The 21,065-nt window shown below is 44.9% G+C and overlaps 1 protein-coding gene across 6 annotated transcripts; it reads right to left on the bottom strand.

Annotated features, from left to right (window-relative positions):
• Nucleotides 1-326: 326 nt before the first annotated feature.
• On the bottom strand, nt 327-20,530 carry ubp1 (upstream binding protein 1). Of its 6 annotated transcripts, none has more exons than XM_034094264.2 (16): nt 20,221-20,530; nt 10,176-10,327; nt 8,951-9,027; nt 8,752-8,857; nt 8,548-8,654; nt 8,278-8,430; nt 8,058-8,168; nt 6,372-6,479; nt 5,968-6,074; nt 4,879-4,990; nt 4,609-4,702; nt 4,426-4,516; nt 3,918-4,036; nt 3,426-3,568; nt 2,689-2,740; nt 327-2,570 (listed from the first exon to the last, which is right to left on the bottom strand). In XM_034094264.2, exons 1-16 carry the CDS (start codon nt 20,292-20,294, stop codon nt 2,533-2,535), a joined length of 1,644 nt encoding a protein of 547 aa, XP_033950155.1. In that variant the 5' UTR covers nt 20,295-20,530; the 3' UTR covers nt 327-2,532. The 6 variants fall into 6 exon arrangements, with proteins under 6 accessions (XP_033950155.1, XP_033950153.1, XP_033950154.1 ...); XM_034094262.2 differs by lacking the exon at nt 20,221-20,530 and adding an exon at nt 18,510-19,752; XM_034094263.2 differs by lacking the exon at nt 20,221-20,530 and adding an exon at nt 18,510-19,730 and having other exon boundaries at nt 4,879-4,975.
• Nucleotides 20,531-21,065: the final 535 nt, after the last annotated feature.

The raw sequence follows: 21,065 nt of genomic DNA, 5'->3' as shown, positions 1-21,065 counted from the left end.
GCGCAATTACTTCATACTGTCTAGTTCTCTTTTTCGTCCTGCATTTATTGGCCCCCCTCAGAAAATAACTGGCCCCCCAGTGGCCCCCCCAGTCAAATTGGTCTAGAACCGCCACTGAGTACAACAGTAAGGTAATTGTACTTTACTACTTTTACATAATGCTACTTGATGCTTTTACTCCACTACATTATGTAGGCACAATTCATTTTAATTCACTACATTTATTTTACAGATTTAATTACTAACCCTACCATCTTGAATCAAAAACAACTATGCTAAAGTTTAAAATATTCAAACCGAGGAATAGAATACACTAGGACACCAGAGAAAGTTATGAAATCATTTATTCCCAGCACATGTGGTTGTGTACATCTCCAGCATACGATACTGTGCACATGAGAAGCATCATCATTGACATTAGGCTGTACATGAACAGTGGTCACCTCTCCTGCTCACTCTCTCTCTCTCTCTCTCTCTCTCTCTCTCTCTCTCTCACTCTCTCTCACACACACACACACACACACACACACACACACACACACACACACACACACACACACACACACACACACACACAGAAAGGGGACCAAAACTGCTCACCAGAGGTTTTCCTGACTTGGCATCACATCTGCTCTGTTTCTGAACACAGTTTACTGTGCTGTGGTACTTGTGTCCTTGTAAACACCACAAGAGCTACAGTCCTGGCTCGGGCGCACGGTTAGACTAAAACACAGATGCTTGACATTCTTCTCTATTTTGTTCTCCTTCTTATAGGCAGGTAAGAAACGGGTGTGGCTGTTGGACTACTGACTACACATCGAGCTTGAGTTTAATAATTTCTCAGTGCAGACTTGGTCTCTAATATGGAAGAACAAGGAGGTGTTCCACTCAACAAGGACCGAATTAACCCTGCCACCCTCCTTTCCCCGTCTTCAACATGCTCTTTTACTAAACAGCAAGCTAAACACAGTTTCATCATACCAACAGGAAAAAGTTTATGACAACTACCGACAATTCAGTTATCTTTGCAAGAACTTAAAAAAATGATACACATGCACACACGCACATTCTGACACCAAGAGGCGTGCAAACGGTATGAACTTCCAACACGGCCGGCGACTGTGTACCAAAATTAAAATGGGTTCAACTAAACCAACGGCGACTAGGAGGATCTGTGTGAAATGTAATGTCACCAAGGGCACGCGTGACTTGTACTTTCTGTGTGCAGCTACATCTGAAAACACTTTCTTAGGATTTGTAAAGGACGTGTAGCTGCCATGGTTTTCTAGTCTACAAGATAAGACTAATAAACCAGGCTGCGGCTGTGATACATTTCTACCAGCCTGCTGTGGTGGGTTATTTCTCGCTAAGCAGACCCTCGAATGGAGGGTTTATTACTATGAATACAAAAGTGCCTCTGATGACCAGGATGTACAGAACCAATGAGGCTTTTCAAAATAACAACAAATCTGAAACCGGTTTGGTCCACATTATAGAAGTTGATGGATTGGTGTTAATGCTCCACATGTCAATCTTCAAGTTCAGCATATTATGGCCAAAATCCCAAAAGGCGTTACCCGCACTCCTCCTAACCAGTGTTTTTAAAGTCAGCACAGAAAGCAGAGACGACGAGGTGCACCTGCACTGTTTGTGAAAGTGAGCAAAAGGTACAGCTAAAAAAAGCCAATATGGCACCAGATCCATAAATAAAGCATCAACTAAAAACAGTAAAAGAGCAGGCCGAGCTGGACGTACATGAAGAGAGTCGAGCCGAGTGTGACGTCAACACAGAGATATGGCTGGAGGTCTAACGACACAAAAGGATTACTCTATGTGACAAGAGTTTATCCATATGACTAAGTCCAAGAAACATGACAAAAAAATAAGTTTGGTGTCAACGTCCACAGGTGACGCCAATATTTCAGGGGTTTCCAAGCTCAGCTGATCAATAAATTGTTTATTAAGACAACCCCGTGGAGAATGTTAAACAAGCAGATTTTGAGATTCTCATTTAAGCAGGTTAGTACATTGAGATCGCATGCTGTTCAGCAGTACAGGTTATCAAATACTGGCCTAGTGCTGGTTGTGCGCGTTGTCCAAGAGGGGCAACGAGCAATAAGGAAACTCTGCTTTCTTTCCTTCTCCTGCCAGCCAGAACGTCTCTCTCCCCTCTCTGCTGAAGCCCCCCCTCCCTTTAGCCCACAGAAACCATATAAAAAGACAAAAAATAAAATAATAAAATCAAACTACATACATCATTATCACCCCCCTCACCCTGTATCCCCTCAGTCTCTCGTCGTAACTAATCTCCTCAGTTAATAGTGTTTTCAATATGAAACAGTGGACACACCCATGTCAGATTCTAACATTTACATGGCTTTAAGCGCAGTCTGACTGCTTCCCAACGAGCGATTGTTTGGAGAGACTGGGAGGAAGTACGAGGAAAGAGTAGAGGCAGGCAGAGAGGGACAGAGGGAGGCTTCTGCTCCAAAACAGAGGGTGGAGTATTAGTGATGCCATCTGTCCTCTCCACTACTTCAGGATTAGATGGAGTCCTTCGCCCAATTCATCTGGAGAGGAAAGAATAAGTGCATTAAATCCTTTTCAAATAACCAGTCTATTAGGGCTTGTTACATACAGGCCCAATTATAATGAAGAGACAAGGCAAATTATGCATTATGAGCTCACCTTTGACAGTGCTGATCAAAAAACAGCTTTCGTCAGGCAAGTTGTAAACCATCTGGAAAAGACAAAAAAAAAAATTAGTAAAATTAGGCTGATCATCAAATGTCCCCACCGCGGTATAAATGAATACATAGTGTTTACTTGTGTGAGTGGTGACTGACAGAGTTAGGAGAGGCTGTCATAAAAGCAGGAGCGATAAAGTAGATTGTGTGTGTGTGTGTGTGTGTGTGTGTGTGTGTGTGTGTGTGTGTGCGTGTGTGTGTGTGTGTGTGTGTGTAAATTACATGCAAATATCTTATCTCTGTCTCTGTACAGAACCTCCTATCGTAGTCCTGCCATATGCTCTTGCTAATCTTTTACGTTGCCCCTTCTCATTTGTATTTATGTTTTTAGTAGATTTAAAAAAATCTATTTGCCTTCATTGGATTTCAGCATGTTGAACGCCAACCATGGTTTGTATTGCAAGTTTAAGAAAACATTCACAGGAAGTGTAGTGCAGTTAAATTATATCATTATATTTGCATCATTTGCAGTTTGGCATAGACAGCAGCTGAACGAAATGCATCTCAAAAGCTGAGCTAGCAGGGTGTCGATAAGTATCCATCCATGTTTTGAGTGTATCCCAGAGTTTAGATTTTTTATTAAACCATCCCTCTTGATAAAGAGCTCTGTACAGCTGAGAGTGGTACTCTACGTTTTTTTAAAGTGCTAATGGAGAGGAACAGTTTGAGTGTGTGTACCTGGTCACTGAGCAGGATGTGTATGCCTGTAGGACCCTGTCTGTACACCTGGTTGATGGTTCCCAGTGGAAGGCTGCACACACACGCCATCTTGCGGATCAGTTCTGCAGCTGTGAGCTCCTCTAGATACAGAGCATGATAAACTGTACAGAAACAGAGCAGATAAAGACAACATGTTAATAATATTCATACACTGCAACACTCCATAGACTAATACTTTCAGCTGCAATGACTAGTTTGATAAACAATAGTTAAAGTAAAAGGTTTTTAAAAAAACTGCTGTTTTCATCCTCAAATGTGGACATTTCCTGCTTTTCTGTGTGTGGACTGACAATACATAATTTTAGGCTTGGATGAACATTTTGTACTATTTTCTGAGATTTTTTTTAGACAATTCCTCAAGGAAACCACAAGCCGACTGTAAATATTGAAAAGGATCTATGCCCTACTTAAAGGAGTGTGACACTGCAGTCAAACACAGGGCTTGTTTACCGTGTAAACTAGAGGAAATGCTGTGATCTCCATTTTCATTGGTTGCATGTCTCTCCAGCAGGGGGCTCTCTTGGGGGGACTCCTGACAGACGTACACTGTCAACCTGGGACGCACTGACCTACACACACACACACACACACACACACACACACACACACACACACACACACACACACACACACACACACACACACACACACACACACACACACACACACACACACACACACACACACACACACACACACACACACACACACACACACACACACACACACACACACACACACACACACACACACACACACACACACACACACACACACACACACACACACACACACACACACACACACACACACACACACACACACACACACACACACACACACACACACACACACACACAATAATTTATGCAATGAAACACAGTGACAACTTCATAATGGTCATAGAAGTGTACACAAGAACAACAACCGACACACACACACACACTTAATCACAAACCTGGATTTAAGTGCATTGAAGAGTCTGATCCCATCTGCTGGCCCACAAATCTGGACCAGGTCGTCCCGGGTTAGCTTCAACAAATCAGAACCTGAGCAACAAGTAAGAGGAGCGGTCACTTCCCTGCAGCTGATACAACATCACACACATGCTTTGGTGTTTTTTGACAGAGTGTGTGTGTACCTGAGAAGTGTGAGAAGAGCCGTGTGTAGGAGTTGAAGCGATTTTTCAGCAGCCACTTCTGTGCGTCCTGTATGGAGGCGGTGGGGCTCAACTGCTGCAGGACAATACACACACACACACAAACAGTGTCAACACACTTTAACACCAGGACCTGAAGTTATATTTACCACACTAATTCAGACCCACTAAGAAATAATACGGTACTGTACAGTTTATAATGTTTGACTTTTTTAGGGATACTACATTCGACAGTGAATGAATTTTATTTACCTTTTCCACCAATTCAAACAGTTGAGTAGGGTGGAGAATAACCTCCGAGTTGCCATGGCTACCAGGGTCTGCCTGGTGATTGGGTGAGGACGATTCACTAGAACACAAGAAACTACAATTAATGGCACCAACCCACTACACGGCTTCCAAAGTCTTCAGATTGCTGTACTGATCACACTAGCTTACTGACTTTAGTTTGTCGGATATTTTCACAACATGGGCATTTGGTAGAGAGAGAGAGAGAGAGAGAGAGAGAGAGAGAGAGAGGTTGTTTGTTAAAAGCGCCAGAGAATGAGCCCCATTAACTGAGTTTTAAACATCACTTTAAATGGAAGATCCCCATGACAATTACTGATTATAAAATATTTTAATGTCTAAGAGAAAGCAGCCTTGTTGCGCTTGAGACTATTGAAAATTCAATTTGCCCTCTTTTCCTCACATCTTGACCAGCTTTAGTGTTATTATTCTTGAAGAAAGTGACAGTAAAATGCAAAAAATGTTTGTTGTTTCAATGTGTTTTGAAAATAGAAGAGCGGTGGAGTTGATGCCTTATCACTGCTTGCATCTGTTTTAGTATCCTTTAAATTGTAGAGCAGCAGGTGTTCATTGCACCATCTGACATATCTGGTGTTCATATAGGCTGGGTACTTCCAAAGTCTTCAGATTGCTGTACTGATCACACTAGCTTACTGACTTTAGTTTGTCGGATATTTTCACGACATGGGCATTTGGTAAGTGTGTGGGGGGAGAGAGAGAGAGAGAGAGAGGAACAGATCATCAGAAGAAATAAAATAACACATGATGGGTAGGGTCAGCCAGCTCCATCGAAACGAGTTAATTGATGTTGGTTTGGTGTGTCAGGGACTTTATAACGAGGTATCTTGGAGTCTTGTGGTTTGACAAGAAAAATAGTGAGATTCAAAAGAACGCATCATTGGAGATTTCTTACTTTATCAGATCCTTTAAAAAAAAGATCATAACAAGTGAGCACCAATTTGCCAATCTGGAGCTTTTGACAGCAAATGAAATATCTGGGCTTAACTGTGTGGTGTGAACTCATTAAAAGGCTACGAACAAACATACACTTACCTGTCTGGTACCGAGGACGTTGTGTAGGTGGACAGTGGGGTGGAGGTGAAGGAGGGAGTAGCTGCCTGGTTGGGGCTGATGTAGGCATTGTCTGGCCACGGGGAGCACTGAGAGGAGACAGATGTATTTAAATACACAATTAATCTCACTTACTGGGTTCATTAACACTGCAAGCCAACTCTAAATATCCCAAAAGAAAAGGCATAAAGGTTGAGGAAAAGTCAAGGGTGGATAGGGAATTTAGCTTTGCACCATCTCCACCCCGCCTACTAATGTCAAATACATGGCATTAAAACATCTCCTTCCCTGCAGCTGGTCTACACGCTCCAGACTACAGCCATGTGTCTACAGGGGGGCCGACTGATGGAGTGATGGGGAGGAGGAGAGGGGAGCAAGGTGCTTACACTGCCTCTCTTGGCCAAGGAGTCGCCACAGTCAGCGGGAAGTGTCCGCTTGCTGGACTTTTTCAGCTCGTGGTCACCCGCATCCTCTATGATGGGCTCAAGCCTCGTCTACGTACAGACACACAGCAGAGGTTAGCCAGCCGGCGACCAACACACAAACACAACCAATAACCTGAGGGAAGTCTTAGTGTGACAAACAAGTGTAGAAAAAGTTAAATGACTGCTTTCTACCCCCCAATAATAGCTGTGATAACAAATCTGAGACACAGAAAACCTTATGTTTAAATTAAAAATCTAGCGTTTTGATATGGGGCTGAATGAGGCAATTATACATGGACAGGAGTATGGGCACACGAGCAATGTACAATAATGGAGCAGTAACCAAATATATTTTAACCACTTTCAAATAATCAGTTCTAAGGTATACTTGCTGTCAGACGGAGACATGTCTTTCCTTTGCTCTTTCTTAAGCCACCAGACTTCATTGAGAAAAACTGTGATTTTACTTTACAGAACACAGAGGTTGCTGGTTGACCGCTGTCCTTCACTTACTTCTGATTCACCAAAGTCACACAAACTAAGAAACCGGTTGAGGCAGCGGTGTGTTCTGCAAATAAAAAAATCACCCTTTTTCTCAATGGAGTCTGGTGGCTTTGAAAAGAGGAAACATAACAGCTTTCTCGTCTGAAAATGATGTTTTGTGGCAAGGCAGTTAAAATATTCTGAATAGAACATACACTTAAAATGTAATACTTTTAAAGGTGGCTAAAGTATGTTTAACTGCAGTCCCCGTTCAGTACATTTCTCAGCTTCCATTTCCATACTCCCGTCTACTTCTCTAAACTGGGCTATGACCTTCATCTATAAGTACCTCATACAACCCAATCAAAAGGAACCTTGTTTTGTATATTTTAAGCCATTTCTACAAACTATGCAGAGTTTTTCTTTATTCTGAGTGTGTCACAACTCATCTGACAAAAGACCAACTTTTAACATGATATGAAGGAGTGTGTGTTTAAACGGTCTTCTACAAACTAAATTAGATCATGAGACGAGATGCGTCAGGATCCAGGTGGCTGAACACCTCAGCTAAACACTAAACAGTACTTGGGGAAACCCTGTTGTGCATTTTAACATAACTGCCAAAACCACTTTCTAAAGCATACCAGATGCAGTGATGTCATCCAAGCGACCATTAACAGATTTATCCTCAAGTATTCAAATACGTGAGGAGACTTGGAACCTCCTGAGAGAGGTAATCCATCACACCTGTCACTTTGACTGTTTTGTCAAGATGTATCATCATCACATTGTGGTGCATTGCAGGTCAAGAGCAGGTTGCTGTGGTGGTTTATTAATGTTTGTCACGAGCACAATTTTAATTCAGGAGATACAAGGGGTACATTTAAGCTGGGTCTTATGAATTTAGTATTCGTTTTTTGCATAAAATAACTTCTGTTTGGTTGTTCATAAATCTCAAGCATCCAGAACATGATTGAGAAAATGGTTGGCAGTGATGTAGAGCACCCTTTACCTCGAATTTAGCCACACAGTAGGCCACTCTGCAGAAACACATTTCTACATGGATAACCCCCCCAAATAAAAGCTGAAACTGGGCACTTGCTAGTACTTAATTTGCACTAAAGCCAGATATTTGTTTTAGGCCTGACTGTCCATAGCACTGACCTCTGACAGGATAGTGGTATCATAAGAAGACTGGTACTTCTCCTTCTCATGGGGGGAGCGTTTCTCCATCTTCTCCCTGTCCGTCTTTTGCTTACGGTCCGCCCCCTTTGGCTAAAGAGGAAGCAGAAAAGATCAGAAAAAGGGAGCGATATTTGATTTGCTTTAAGTTCCCAGGTGATGTACAAATATCCCCCCCCCCCATAAGATAATGAGTGTGTACCTTAAAGACTTTGATTTGGCAGGAGGCAGAGTGGAGGTGCTCTATGTACTCTCCCCCCTCTCCCTGGGCGAATGTGTCAAACTGGATCCTGAAGGGGACGCCTTTCTCTCCCCCGTGCTTCCTGGGAGTGAACTCTGTGCTGATGCAGTGCACCTGCAGCACAAACATGTGATTGATGTGGAAATGTAGAGGCAACAGATGGCACAAAAGACAGCTGAAAGTGTGAGTGTTTGTGTGGTTTGTATGAGACACGACGCGAGGGTGTGTTACCTGCACAAAAACAGAAGCTCTCTTGTTCAAGTCCCACAGGAACTCTGCTGCGTTGAGCTGGGAGGGGTGAGTCTTCGGCTCCACAATGCCCACTGACATGGGGATATCTGTCTCACACACACAGACACACAGATATTTGACCTCTGAAGCACACACACACAGATTGGACGGTTTGAGTAAACATTTCACGCCAGGCTTCATTACCGATGTCAAGGAGACGGTCGCCTGGACGATTCCACTTCCAGCCCTCCAGCTGCTGGTGCTCGGTGTACTGCAGCCGGCGGTCATGAAACACCACCCGCACTATGCTCTGCACACACACACACACAGCAAGTTAGATATGAAGAGAATCTAACGTGAGAATTAAATATTTTTCCCCCTCCAGCTGCAATGACCCTCTCACCTTCACCATCTTGTTGTTGATCTCAGGTAACTCGTCCTGCTTCCTGTTGTCCAACATACGCACCTCGTAAGACTGGCCTGAGAGAGAGAGAGAGAGAGAGAGAGAAAGAGAGAAAGAAAGAGAGGAACAGATCAGAAGAAATAAAATAACACATGATGGGTAGGGTCAGAAACATGGGATCTTCAACTATTTGATGTCCTTATTGTCTCCGTAAAGTGTTATGCTCATGTTATGTTGCGTTGCTCATTATTTGTTATGACAATTACTGATTATAAAATATTTTAATGTCTAAGCAAAAGCAGCCTTGTAGCGCTCGAGACTATTGCAAATTCAATTTGCCCTCTTTTCCTCACATCTTGACCAGCTTTAGTGTTATTATTCTTGTTTTATTATTGAAGAAATTGACAGTAAAATGCAAAAAAATGTTGTTTCAATGTGTGTTGAAAATAGAAGAGCGGTGGAGTTGATGCCTTATCACTGCTTGCATCTGTTTTAGTATCCTTTAAATTGTAGAGCAGCAGGTGTTCATTGCACCATCTGACATATCTGGTGTTCATATAGGCTGGGTACTTGACTGTGCATGACACAAAAGAAATACCACCAATAACTCAAAGTTTGCACTAAAAAGGTAAGAAAAAATATAAATACCCATGTTGTTAAGCTTTCATTGTTGAAATACCATCAAGGTTTTGAAGAGAAAACATGTCATCAGAAGTATTTTATATTTTCACACCATCTCAATGCTAAATGCTGGAACCACAGAATTACTCCCCTCTCTCTTAGATCTTGACTACACGATAAATTGTCATAGTGGGCACTTAGCCCAACATGCTTATTGATTATTTCCCAGTGAAGCACATCATGACCTAAAGCCATGGATGACCAGAGCATCTTTAAACAGCCTATTCTGCAGTTAATAATTTTTTTTGCATCAGCAAACAATAGACCTAGAGTTGCAATTTAGCTACCCTAGCAATTCGTTGTCATTCCATATATGGAAAATCAATTTGTATATGAATTCTGAAAAATACATGAAAGCTGGGCACAATAATTGACAGCTTTTGTCTTGCAGTAAAGCAGAGAGAAACTCTTTAGGGAACTTTGGGATGTTAACCTTTGCAGAACATTTACATGCACAAAAACCTATATAACACACTACAGGAAGGAAAGCCAAAATGGGGTGATTTAAAAAGGCTTGACTAGTTGTATTGTGTGTCTCTTGTACCTTGGTTCAGGTATGTGAGCGTCTCGTCGTGCAGCTTGATGGCAGGCGAGGTGGCAGCGCACAGCACATACTGGAATGGGGGGTTTTTGGTTTCGCTTTCGGGAGGAAGGCTGGAGTCCTCCTGCTTGAAGATGGGCAGAGCCAACACATCGCTGAGAAAGAGAGAAAAAACAAGCGAAACAAACAGGAAGTCAGCACAGATAATATGTGCGAGAAAACCATCAAGAAAGAAAGCAGCTTTAAAGTTCCCATGAGCTGTTTTATTTGGCCTTCAGAAGTTGTTAATTGGCTTCAAACATTAATTTAAAGTTCTACACTGTTTTAAACTTCAATGGTATCTTGATGAAAACATACACAATAACTGTGACCAACAAAGCAAAGCATGCCTTTATTCCTCAGGTTTCCACATTTTTGAAATGATCTCTAAAAACACATAAGCTAAGTTTCTAAACGGTTGCATGCTCCACTTTTGGCAAGACAATACTTCCTCATAGTGTGGAATTATTAACTGGCTTGGCTTACTTTAGAAGGGGTGACAAAGGCTCTCCATCGATCAAATGGCTCTTATTATATATGCATGAGACCGCGGGAGCATGATAAATGAACAAAAACACCCAGAGATAGCCTGAGCCGCTGACACACACCATCTCTCACACTTGGCTGACACTCCAGACAACCAACCCGTCCTCGGCTCACCCTGACAAATGCTGCAACCGTGTCAACCGGTGCACAGCGAACTGTCTGCGGCCGTGCACTGGTCCTATCGAAGCTAAGAGATTCAGACCATGGCATCTCATTACCTTGAAAACCTTTTTGGCAAGTCACTGTACCGCCCTAGACCGAGGCACAACAACATGACATTCCTGCAGCACCTTCCTCCTAAAACACCATAAAAAAAAAACAGCCACCTGCTAGATTATGACGTCTCAAATCACTTCTCTCTAGGGCTGCACGATTTTTAAAAGAATTAACTATTTATTTTTTTGCACCAATATTGCATGGAGGGAATTATCTTTACTGCATGATCAATCTCATCATCATTGTAAAAAAAAGATCATTGTGTAAATCCGTTGAACATTATTTGTATTCAGGGATATCGCTGCAGCTCCATGATACTTAAAGGTGGGGTAGGTAAGTTTGAAAAACCGGCTCGAGATACACTTTTTGTAATATTCCATGGAATGCTCTTAACATCCCGATAGCAATGAATATCTTAAGTGCTTTGACAAAAAATCCATAAAAAAATTCATCTGTGGAAGCTGTAATACTGTAAAAAGCACGATGGCCTACCTGCCTGTCAGCCTTCCATCTGTGCACAAACTTATCTCGTGCCCTCATTGGTCATGTGCGCGTTTGTGTGTGTTGGAGGAGGGGCTCTGTAAGGAAATGGCAGATTTTTTCCGGCTGTGTATTTTCAAATTCTAGCGCACTCGAGCTGGTTTCTCCAAAATTACCTACCCCACCTTCAATTCAAATTATATGATGTCGTAATACATATGTAGCCTTTAACAATTAACGTGCATCCTGAAATGTGCACATTACACTAGTCCATTTTGCAATTTGGATCGAAGTTCTTATATCTCTTACGGAGCGTCCACACTACAGCTTAAAAAAAAGCTTGGAACTCGGCGTGTCTGAAGCTTGGGGATTTTATTCGAGCAACGCGACCAACAACCAATCACATGAATCTCCCACCCCCGACATACAAAGCAAAAAACCCCGGGGATTTTATGCGAGCAATATATATATATATATATTAGGGCTGTCAAACGATTACAAATTTTAATCAGATTAATCACAGCTTAAAAATTAATTAATCATGATTAATCACCATTCGAACTATGTCCAAAATATGCCATTTATTTATGTATATTGTTGTGGGAATGGAAAGATAAATGAAAGCAGCCGGATATATCCATTTAACACACAGTATGTATGTTTATTATAACATTTTTCTGCATGTCAAAATGAAAGACAACCCACACACCTATCAATCATCAAACCGTGGGGTCTTAATTCATTACGTGTTGATTTCTATCAACGGGGGAGTACTTCAGGAAAGTCGACAGAGGGGGGGGGGGGGGGGGCTAGTGGAGTACTTCGTGACCACAGAGTGTTAACGTTGTGATCAGCTGTTTTAGCGCAGTTCTCCAGTGATGGGGGGAGTCTCCCTCCGCAGCCGGTTGGCGTAGTTTTGGCACAGTTCCGTTGTACAGACCGACGTTAACAGCAGCCCTGTCTGTGCACACGGAGACCGACTCTGTCGTCCGGTGATCTAACCGCCTTCTGGAAAAGCTTCACAAGTACGTCGGTACGCAAATGCGCTTTGTGACACAAGTGACGGTACGCATTTCAGATGACGCACATAACCTGCGTACCAGTTATGTGCACCCCTGTACCAGAGCCATATTATTACTATTATATGGCTCTGCCCTGAACTACAGCAAAAGTATTCTCCGTCGGGACTTCCTGCAACAACACCACGCCGTTATCAAAGATGTTCTATTGAGAAGACGATCACTACGTGACAAAAGTTTTCAAAACCGTGGCTACTGAAATCAATCTTACTAACTGCTGTCTGTGCAATTTACTCCGCGCGAGTTGGCAGACTTTATTTTGCTTACTTTAACATCATTTTTAATGGTGGGGCTAAGCCATTTCTTGGTATGGGTGTAGCCTACCCCAGCCATACCCTGGCGCTGCCACTGGTGGCACGTATGGGGCGGGCCATTCTGCACATGCGTTAAATATTTTAACGCAATTAATTCAAAAAATTAATTACCGCCGTTAACGCGATAATTTTGACAGCACTAATTAATATATGTACTCCCCAAACAGGCGAAAACCTACCAGTTTCACCCACTGTCTCTGCCACCTCCCTCCATGCCTGGTTCCTCCGGTTTGTATCCCGGTAGGTGAAGAGGGTCTGGTCATACAAAACCGGGTGATTTGCTACGGCGATAATTAGTTTCTCCTCTATCTTTTTTTTTAAATATAGAAATGAACGGCGGGATATCTCTCCCAGCTTAGACGCGGTTTGATTGGCTAGGGCTTGAGCTGTCAGATTTTCAGAAACGGGATTTTCAGAAACGGGATTTGATTGGCCTCTCTGAAGAATCTGAAGAACGTGGTAGAGAGGTTTGTGTGCCCTGATGAACCTGGGGGCTGTGTTGTCTGGAACCTTGTGTTCCTGGTAGGGTCTCCCATGGCAAATTGGTCTCAGGCAAGGGGCCAGACTAAGATTGGTTCAAAAGACCTCATGAAAGACAACACAAGAAGTGAGGATACCCGGCCCGGAGGAAGCCCGGGGTCCCCTTCTGGAGCCAGGCCCAGAAGGAGGACTCGTCGGCGAGCGTCTGGTGGCCGGGCTTGCCACGGAGCCCGGCCGGGCCCAGCCCGAAAAGGCAACGTGGGCAACACCTCCGCTTCTCCGTCCCGCGGGGCCACCACCTACGGGAAACAACGATGGGGTCGGGTGCGCTGCCAGAAGGGTGGCAGTGAAAGCGGAGGATCTCGACGGACCAGACCCGGGCGGCAGAAGCTGGCTTTGGGGACGTGGAACGTCACCTCTCTGGGGGGGAAGGAGCCGGAGCTTGTGCGGGAGGTGGAGCGGTACCAGTTGGATCTGGTTGGGCTCACCTCTACGCACAGCGTCAGCTCTGGAACCTTACTTCTGGATAGGGGTTGGACTCTATTCTTCTCCGGAGTTGCTCAAGGTGTGAGGCGCCAGGCGGGTGTGGGGATACTCACAAGTCCCCGGTTAGGTGCTTCGTTGTTGGAGTTTACCCCAGTGGACGAGAGGGTCGCCTCCCTACGCCTGCGGGTTATGGGGGGGGGAAACTCTGACTGTTGTGTGTGCTTATGCACCCAACAGCAGTTCAGAGTATACGGCCTTCTTGGAGACCCTGGAAAGAGTCCTGTATGGGGCTCCTGAAGGGGACTCTTTAATCTTGCTGGGAGACTTCAACGCACATGTGGGCAATGATGGAGACACTTGGAGGGGCGTGATTGGGAGGAACGGCCCCCCTGATCTGAACCGGAGTGGTGGTTTGTTACTGGACTTCTGTGCTAGTCATGGATTGGCCATAACAAACACCATGTTCGAGCATAAGGATGCTCATAAGTGTACGTGGTACCAGAGCACCCTAGGCAGAAGGTCCATGATCGATTTCGTTATCGTATCATCAGACCTGAGGACGTATGTTTTGGACACTCGGGTAAAGAGAGGGGCGGAGTTGTCAACTGATCACCATCTGGTGGTGAGTTGGGTCGAGTGGCGGGGGAAGCCTCTGGATAGACCTGGTAAGCCCAAACGTGTAGTTCGGGTGAACTGGGAACGTCTGGAGGAGGCCCAAGTTCAGGAGGCCTTCAACTCACACCTCCGGCGGAGCTTTTCGGGCATTCCTGTGGAGGTTGGGGACATTGAACCAGAGTGGTCGGTGTTCAAAGCCTCTATTGCCGAAGCCGCGGCGGGGAGCTGTGGTCTCAAGGTCCTAGGTGCCTCAAGGGGCGGTAACCCTCGAACCTCCTGGTGGACACCGGTGGTCAGGGAAGCCGTCCGACTGAAGAAGGAGGCCTTCAGGGATTTGTTAGGCTTGCAGTTGCAAGGTACCGACAGGCCCGAAGGGCAGCAGCCTCATCCGTGGCCGAGGCAAAGCAGCGGGTGTGGGAGAAGTTCGGAGAAGACATGGAGAAGGACTTTCGGGCGGCACCAAAGTTGTTCTGGAAAACTGTCCGACACCTCAGGAGGGGGAAGCAGGGGACCATCCAAGCTGTGTACAGTAAGGATGGGACGTTGTTGACCTCAACTGATGGAGTGTTGGGGCGTTGGAAGGAACACTTTGAGGAACTCCTGAACCCGACAACTCCGCCCTCTATGTTAGAGGCAGAGCTGGAGTATGACGGGGGATCAACACCAATCTCCCGGGGGGAGGTCACTGAGGTCGTCAAACAACTCCACAGTGGCAAAGCCCCGGGGGTGGATGAGATCCGCCCGGAAATGCTGAAGGCTCTGGGTGTTGAGGGACTGTCATGGTTGACACGTCTCATCAACGTTGCGTGGAAGTTGGAAACAGTACCGAAGGAGTGGCAGACCGGGGTGGTGGTTCCCCTTTTTAAAAAGGGGGATCAGAGGGTGTGTGCCAATTACAGAGGCATCACACTACTCAGCCTCCCCGGGAAAGTTTACTCCAAGGTACTCGAAAGGAGGGTCAGGCCGATTGTCGAACCTCAGATTGAGGAGGAACAATGCGGATTCCGTCCTGGTCGTGGAACGACGGATCAGCTTTTTACTTTCGCAAGGATCCTGGAGGGGGCCTGGGAGTACGCTTATCCGGTCTACATGTGTTTTGTAGACTTGGAGAAGGCGTATGACAGAGTTCCCAGGGAGTTACTGTGGGAGGTGCTGCGGGAGTATGGGGTGAGGGGGTCTCTGCTCAAGGCCATCCAATCTCTGTACTCCCAAAGCGAGAGCTGTGTCCGGGTCCTCGGCAGTAAGTCGGACCCATTTCCGGTGAGGGTCGGCCTCCGCCAGGGCTGCGCTTTGTCACCAATCCTGTTTGTAATATACATGGATCGGATTTCGAGGCGTAGTCGTGGGGGAGGGGGTCTGCAGTTCGGTGGACTAAGGATTGCACCACTGCTTTTTGCAGATGATGTGGTTCTAATGGCTTCATCGGTCTGCGACCTTCAGCACTCACTGGATCGGTTCGCAACCGAGTGTGAAGCGGCTGGGATGAGGATCAGCACCTCCAAATCTGAGGCCATGGTTCTCAGCAGGAAACCGATGGACTGTCCACTCCAAGTAGGGAATGAGTCCTTACCCCAAGTGAAGGAGTTCAAGTATCTCGGGGTCTTGTTCTCGAGTGAGGGAACAATGGAGCGTGAGATGGGCCGGAGAATCGGAGCAGCGGGAGCGGTACTGCAGTCGCTTTACCGCACCGTTGTGACGAAAAGGGAGCTGAGCCAGAAGGCAAAGCTCTCTGTCTACCGGGCCATTTTCGTTCCTACACTCACCTATGGTCATGAAGGATGGGTCATGACCGAAAGAACGAGATCGCGGATACAAGCGGCCGAGATGGGTTTTCTCCGCCGGGTGGCTGGTGTCTCCCTTAGAGATAAGGTGAGAAGTTCGGTCATCAGGGAGGGACTCGGAGTTGAGCCGCTCCTCCTTCGCGTCGAAAGAAGCCAGTTGAGGTGGTTCGGGCACCTAGTTAGGATGCCACCTGGGCGCCTCCCTAGGGAGGTGTTCCAGGCACGTCCAGCTGGGAAGAGACCAAGGGGTAGACCTAGGACCAGGTGGAGGGATTATATCTCTTCGCTGGCCTGGGACCGCCTTGGGATCCCCCAGTCAGAGCTGGTTGATGTCGCCAGGGAAAAGAAAGTTTGGGGCTCTCTGCTGGAACTGCTACCCCCGCGACCCGACCACGGATAAGCGGGAGAAGATGGATGGATGGGATTTGATCGGCTGGCGCTGGCTATTCCGGCGTCAGAAGTTGAACATTGTTCAACTTCTGACACCGGAGACGGACCGCTATGCTACCCACAATTCAGTTCGGCGAAATAGCGAGGCAACGTGACGTCACCCCATTCAAAGTGAATGGGCAGATTGAAGCTGTCGACGCTGTAGTGTGGACGGGCCGTTAATCTCTTGCAGCTATCTGTGTTTTCTCTGCAGTGGGTGCCCTGTCAGAGCCACTCTGGGTGCCACGGCTCTGCTGCCCAGGAAAACTACATCTGCTTCCTGAAATGTGAGGAGCTGGTCACATCGAGACATTCTGTTCCTTCCTACCAGCTGCTGACTCCAAACATGCAACCCAGCCCAATACCACAGATAGCACTACTGCTGGACCTGCTGACACCACACACACACACACTATGTTTTCACTAACTCGCTTACATGCAACACATCACCCAAATTGGTAAACCTGCTTACACTCATAAGAGACTGACCCTCACTTAAGTCACTCAGATAAATGCAGGCTAAAAACGCAGATGGCAGAGAAAGCAGCTGATAAGAAACATGAGGGTCCTGGGAGTATCATGCTGTAGTCACATGTGTCATCATCTCCCGTAAACTATATAATTCAGTACAGATGTAGAGATACTAATCAAATGTGTGACACAAGTCATAAAGAGGAACTTAAGAGGGCTGCATGTATTTAATTTGGGCATAGTGACAAATACTGTGTGGCTACTAGAGCTGGGAATAAAGTTAAAAATGTTCATTAGACTTTGTACCAATACAATATTTTCACCGTCAATGGTAATACCATAGCAACCTTTTTCCAGTAAGATAGTTACGGTAATATAAACAAGGATTTTAAATTGAAATTTGAGCATCTAAAAATCAACTGACAGAGTTTGTTTCTGAGGAAGATTGTGGGAACAAATTAAAAGCTTTAAAGCAGCAAAAAAACGTAACCATGAATCTTTTGATGAGTTTGTTTTGTTCAATTATGTTAAAGAATCTAGTCAAGCATTCAAAACCAACTCTTGCGCCAAAGTTGGTATTTAATGCCTGGGCAGATTGTCTTTGATCAGACATTTCCACATATAAAATCAGGAAGCTGTTGTTATTATAGACGTATCCTAAAGACAAAAAATCGTATTTGACCTATTGCATTATGCAGTTTGGCATATTGTGTTAGCAGTTAGAAAAGCCAACAGAGCTTAAGCAACCCAACTGAAATGTGATAACCATAGATCACCTAGTGCGGCTTAAACTATTACTGTAGATGGAAATAAATCAAGAAAAATACCTCCTTTCATTTCCAAAATTGGAGTCAGGTGTTTCTTAAGATATATGAGAAAGGAATAAGTGCTGAAGCTTCTGCCACTTATACCTCCAAGTCAAATAACTCCTGTAGAGCTTTCCTTAATAACAACAATATTTAAATGACTCCCATCTCCTTGTGCATAATCCACAACCCTTTGTTTCCACGTCACTAGAAACAAAGCTATAGACATTTTCTGATAACTATACCACTAGTCTGAGGGGCCACAACAAGCCCTTCATGCATACTTCCTCTGTGTTATCTTACACGCAGTTTATGTCTCTTTTGACAATAGCATTAAGTTATATAATGTCCCTCAAAGTATACCACATGTCCTTCCTTTGCTTTAGAGAAATTAATATGTGGCCCTGATCCTGGCACCCTGCAATGACTGCCCTACTCTAAATCCCAAAACAAAGAGAAGCCACAGTACAAAGGGGAGAACACACACTGGTATGGGGGGTGTAAATGTTAACACTTCCGAAAGGCATGTTGTATTTTGTCGACCCAATACTGTGTTAGGTAGCCGGGGAAAGGCACGTTGTCTCCGGTGTCTAACCTCATGCTGTAGGCTCCAGCCCCCAGCTCCTGCCCGATGCCGGACAGGCTGGCATCGAAGTCGTGCACCAGCCCCGACTCGATGGATGCGTCGTCCATCTTCAGCACCCAGGCCATCGGCCCCAGCTCCTTGTCCTCGGCTTCTACTCGGAGGGACGCCAGCTTGCTTCAGGTACGAGAGGTCGGCTAGCGAAGAAGCTGGCTGTGCAGCTACAGGGACACCGTGAGAGGAAAGTTATGCTACTAGCCCGTTAGCCGCTCCTTGGCAGGCTGGGCAGGCGGTAGCTTTCCACAGAGACTGGGTGATTCACCATATCTCCACTCGGGTTATTTTTTCTCTCTTTTGTCACAAAACACGGTGCTCAACGACCGTCTGAAAGTAACAATAAGTTAGAGTTCACTCAGCTAGCGAATGTTAGTCGTGACTGAAGATGCGAGCTGGTTGTCAGCATGCTAACGTTAGCTAACAGCTAGCGAGCTCTACAATGGTAACTAAAGCAAGCTAGCATGAATCCAGCAGCCCCGTTGTTACGCTAAAGTCTTAAAGCAGGCTAATTATGGTTTGCCCAACACAATGCAACAGGCAGAGGATACTTTTGTGTTTAGTCCACACGCCGCATCCCACGCAGCGTCCGCACAGCTGTTGCTACCAGGCTAACTAGCATCAACTTCACTTGCTTTGAATCGACCGTTGATGTCCGGTGATCCTAGGAAGAGCAGCTCTCCTTTGGCGCTCCCTGTACCATCCCAACCCGCTCTCCTCTTCTCATCGCGGTGCAGGAACAACCGCTAAGGCTCCCGCTTCTTGAGACGCAGTCCTTTAACCATCCAAAGTGCAGCGTTTGACACAAAACCAGGCATCAACATGGCTCCCCTCAGCATACGGACCGTCGCTCTGTGAAGCCTGCAGCGCTGCCACCGACAGCTTCAGGAAGGATGCCAACAGCCAATCAGAGGCCGCAGTCTGGGCCCAGCGCATGGGGGTTAGCCAATCAGCGGCCTCCAAACTTCCGTCATTGTGTCCAACTGTACTTGCGCTCTGCCGCCTCCCACAAATTAAATGAAAGCGTCTATAAAGTCATAACTGTCAACAAAGATACACACTTTAATAGTGTGAACATTTGCCACCCTGCATGACACAGAGACATATATAGAATGCACACACACAGTAACAGAACTAATTTGTTCGCAAGTGAAACGAAGCAAAAACCACATAGTTATTCTTTAACTTTTCTATAAAGTTAACTCTTCCGCCAGTGTGAAGTAAATACAACATCCGGTGAGTCATTATAATGACACACCGTGCCAAAAATAATAACTTGATATCCCTATTTCACTCATCATTTCGTGAAATATTCTTGTTATTTTGAATTACTAAGTAGTTTTATTTGGTTATACTTTTCTTTAATATTATTGCAATACTTTAATTTAGTATTTAAGTATATCTTGAGATAAAATGTCGTTCTCTTGAGATATCATCATTGTATTGACACAATAAGTCATTATTTTTGAGATACTAAATAATTATTTTGAAATACTTGTTTTGATGTAAGGGTTTGTCATTATAATAAAGGACATTTGCATTTTTATTATGTAAAGGCTAAGTTGTCACCTTGTTTTTGATTTGACTGGTGGAAATTACTTCAGTAACAGAGATCTCAGACATGTATGGGAGTCGGGACCATAAACAAAATAAACACTGTTGTCCGTACCTTGTGTAGCTGCTGCCGTCAAGTCTCTGCACTGGGGCTCGGAAGTTTTCAGTGTAGTGCTGCCAGAACAACATCGTGTCTGTCCCGCAAACAGCTGTCGTTTCACTCTAAATAAACACTCAGCCCGGTGCCGAGGAGGTCCAGACAGCAGCTCATGTCTGTCTCATGTCCTCGTTGAATAATCTGCTCCTCAGAAGTCTGTTGCATGCATCAGGTATTGCCTAGCCAATAATTATCCTCCGGTCGGACCCTGGCCGTCGGTTAAGTCTCTGGGTGGCAACGTTTTTTTCCGGGCAGGGTACAAGCGCTATTTTGGCCCATGTGAGGGAAGACCCGCCTTAAGATTTCTTAACTGTCCCTCTGTTGGACAATTCAGGACATGGACATCACACAGCATTCAGACACACTCAAAACAAAGTTGGCCAACAATCTACCTGCAGAGTGACTAATTTCAGTAACGCATTATAACATAGATCATATTATTGGATTGTTATTACTGTTAATTTAATAACTAACATGTTTTGTTGTTGAAGCTGGTCTAAGTGGAGGTAATATACCTTAAATATTGGGTAGTGCATTTTTATTTTGCAATGCAGCCTCTTTCTGAAGCTTGCTTGCCACCTTCGCACACATCATCAAATATGTATTTATCTATCTATTTATTCTTGATAAAGCCAAAACCTTACATTGTTCTATAGTTACAAAGGCTACTAGCTGCATTCTATTTTTTATGTTAATATGTTTGAATGTCTCATGTTTGCATGTTGTATGTGTTTACACTTTGTAATAGCAAATAATGCGCAAGCCAGACACATTTCTGCCTTTTGCATTCAACCGGGTAAATA

Source organism: Pseudochaenichthys georgianus, chromosome 11 (genome assembly GCF_902827115.2).
Source record: "Pseudochaenichthys georgianus chromosome 11, fPseGeo1.2, whole genome shotgun sequence".
NCBI classification, from domain to species: Eukaryota; Metazoa; Chordata; class Actinopteri; order Perciformes; family Channichthyidae; genus Pseudochaenichthys; species Pseudochaenichthys georgianus.
This window is presented reverse-complemented; position numbering and strand designations above follow the sequence as displayed.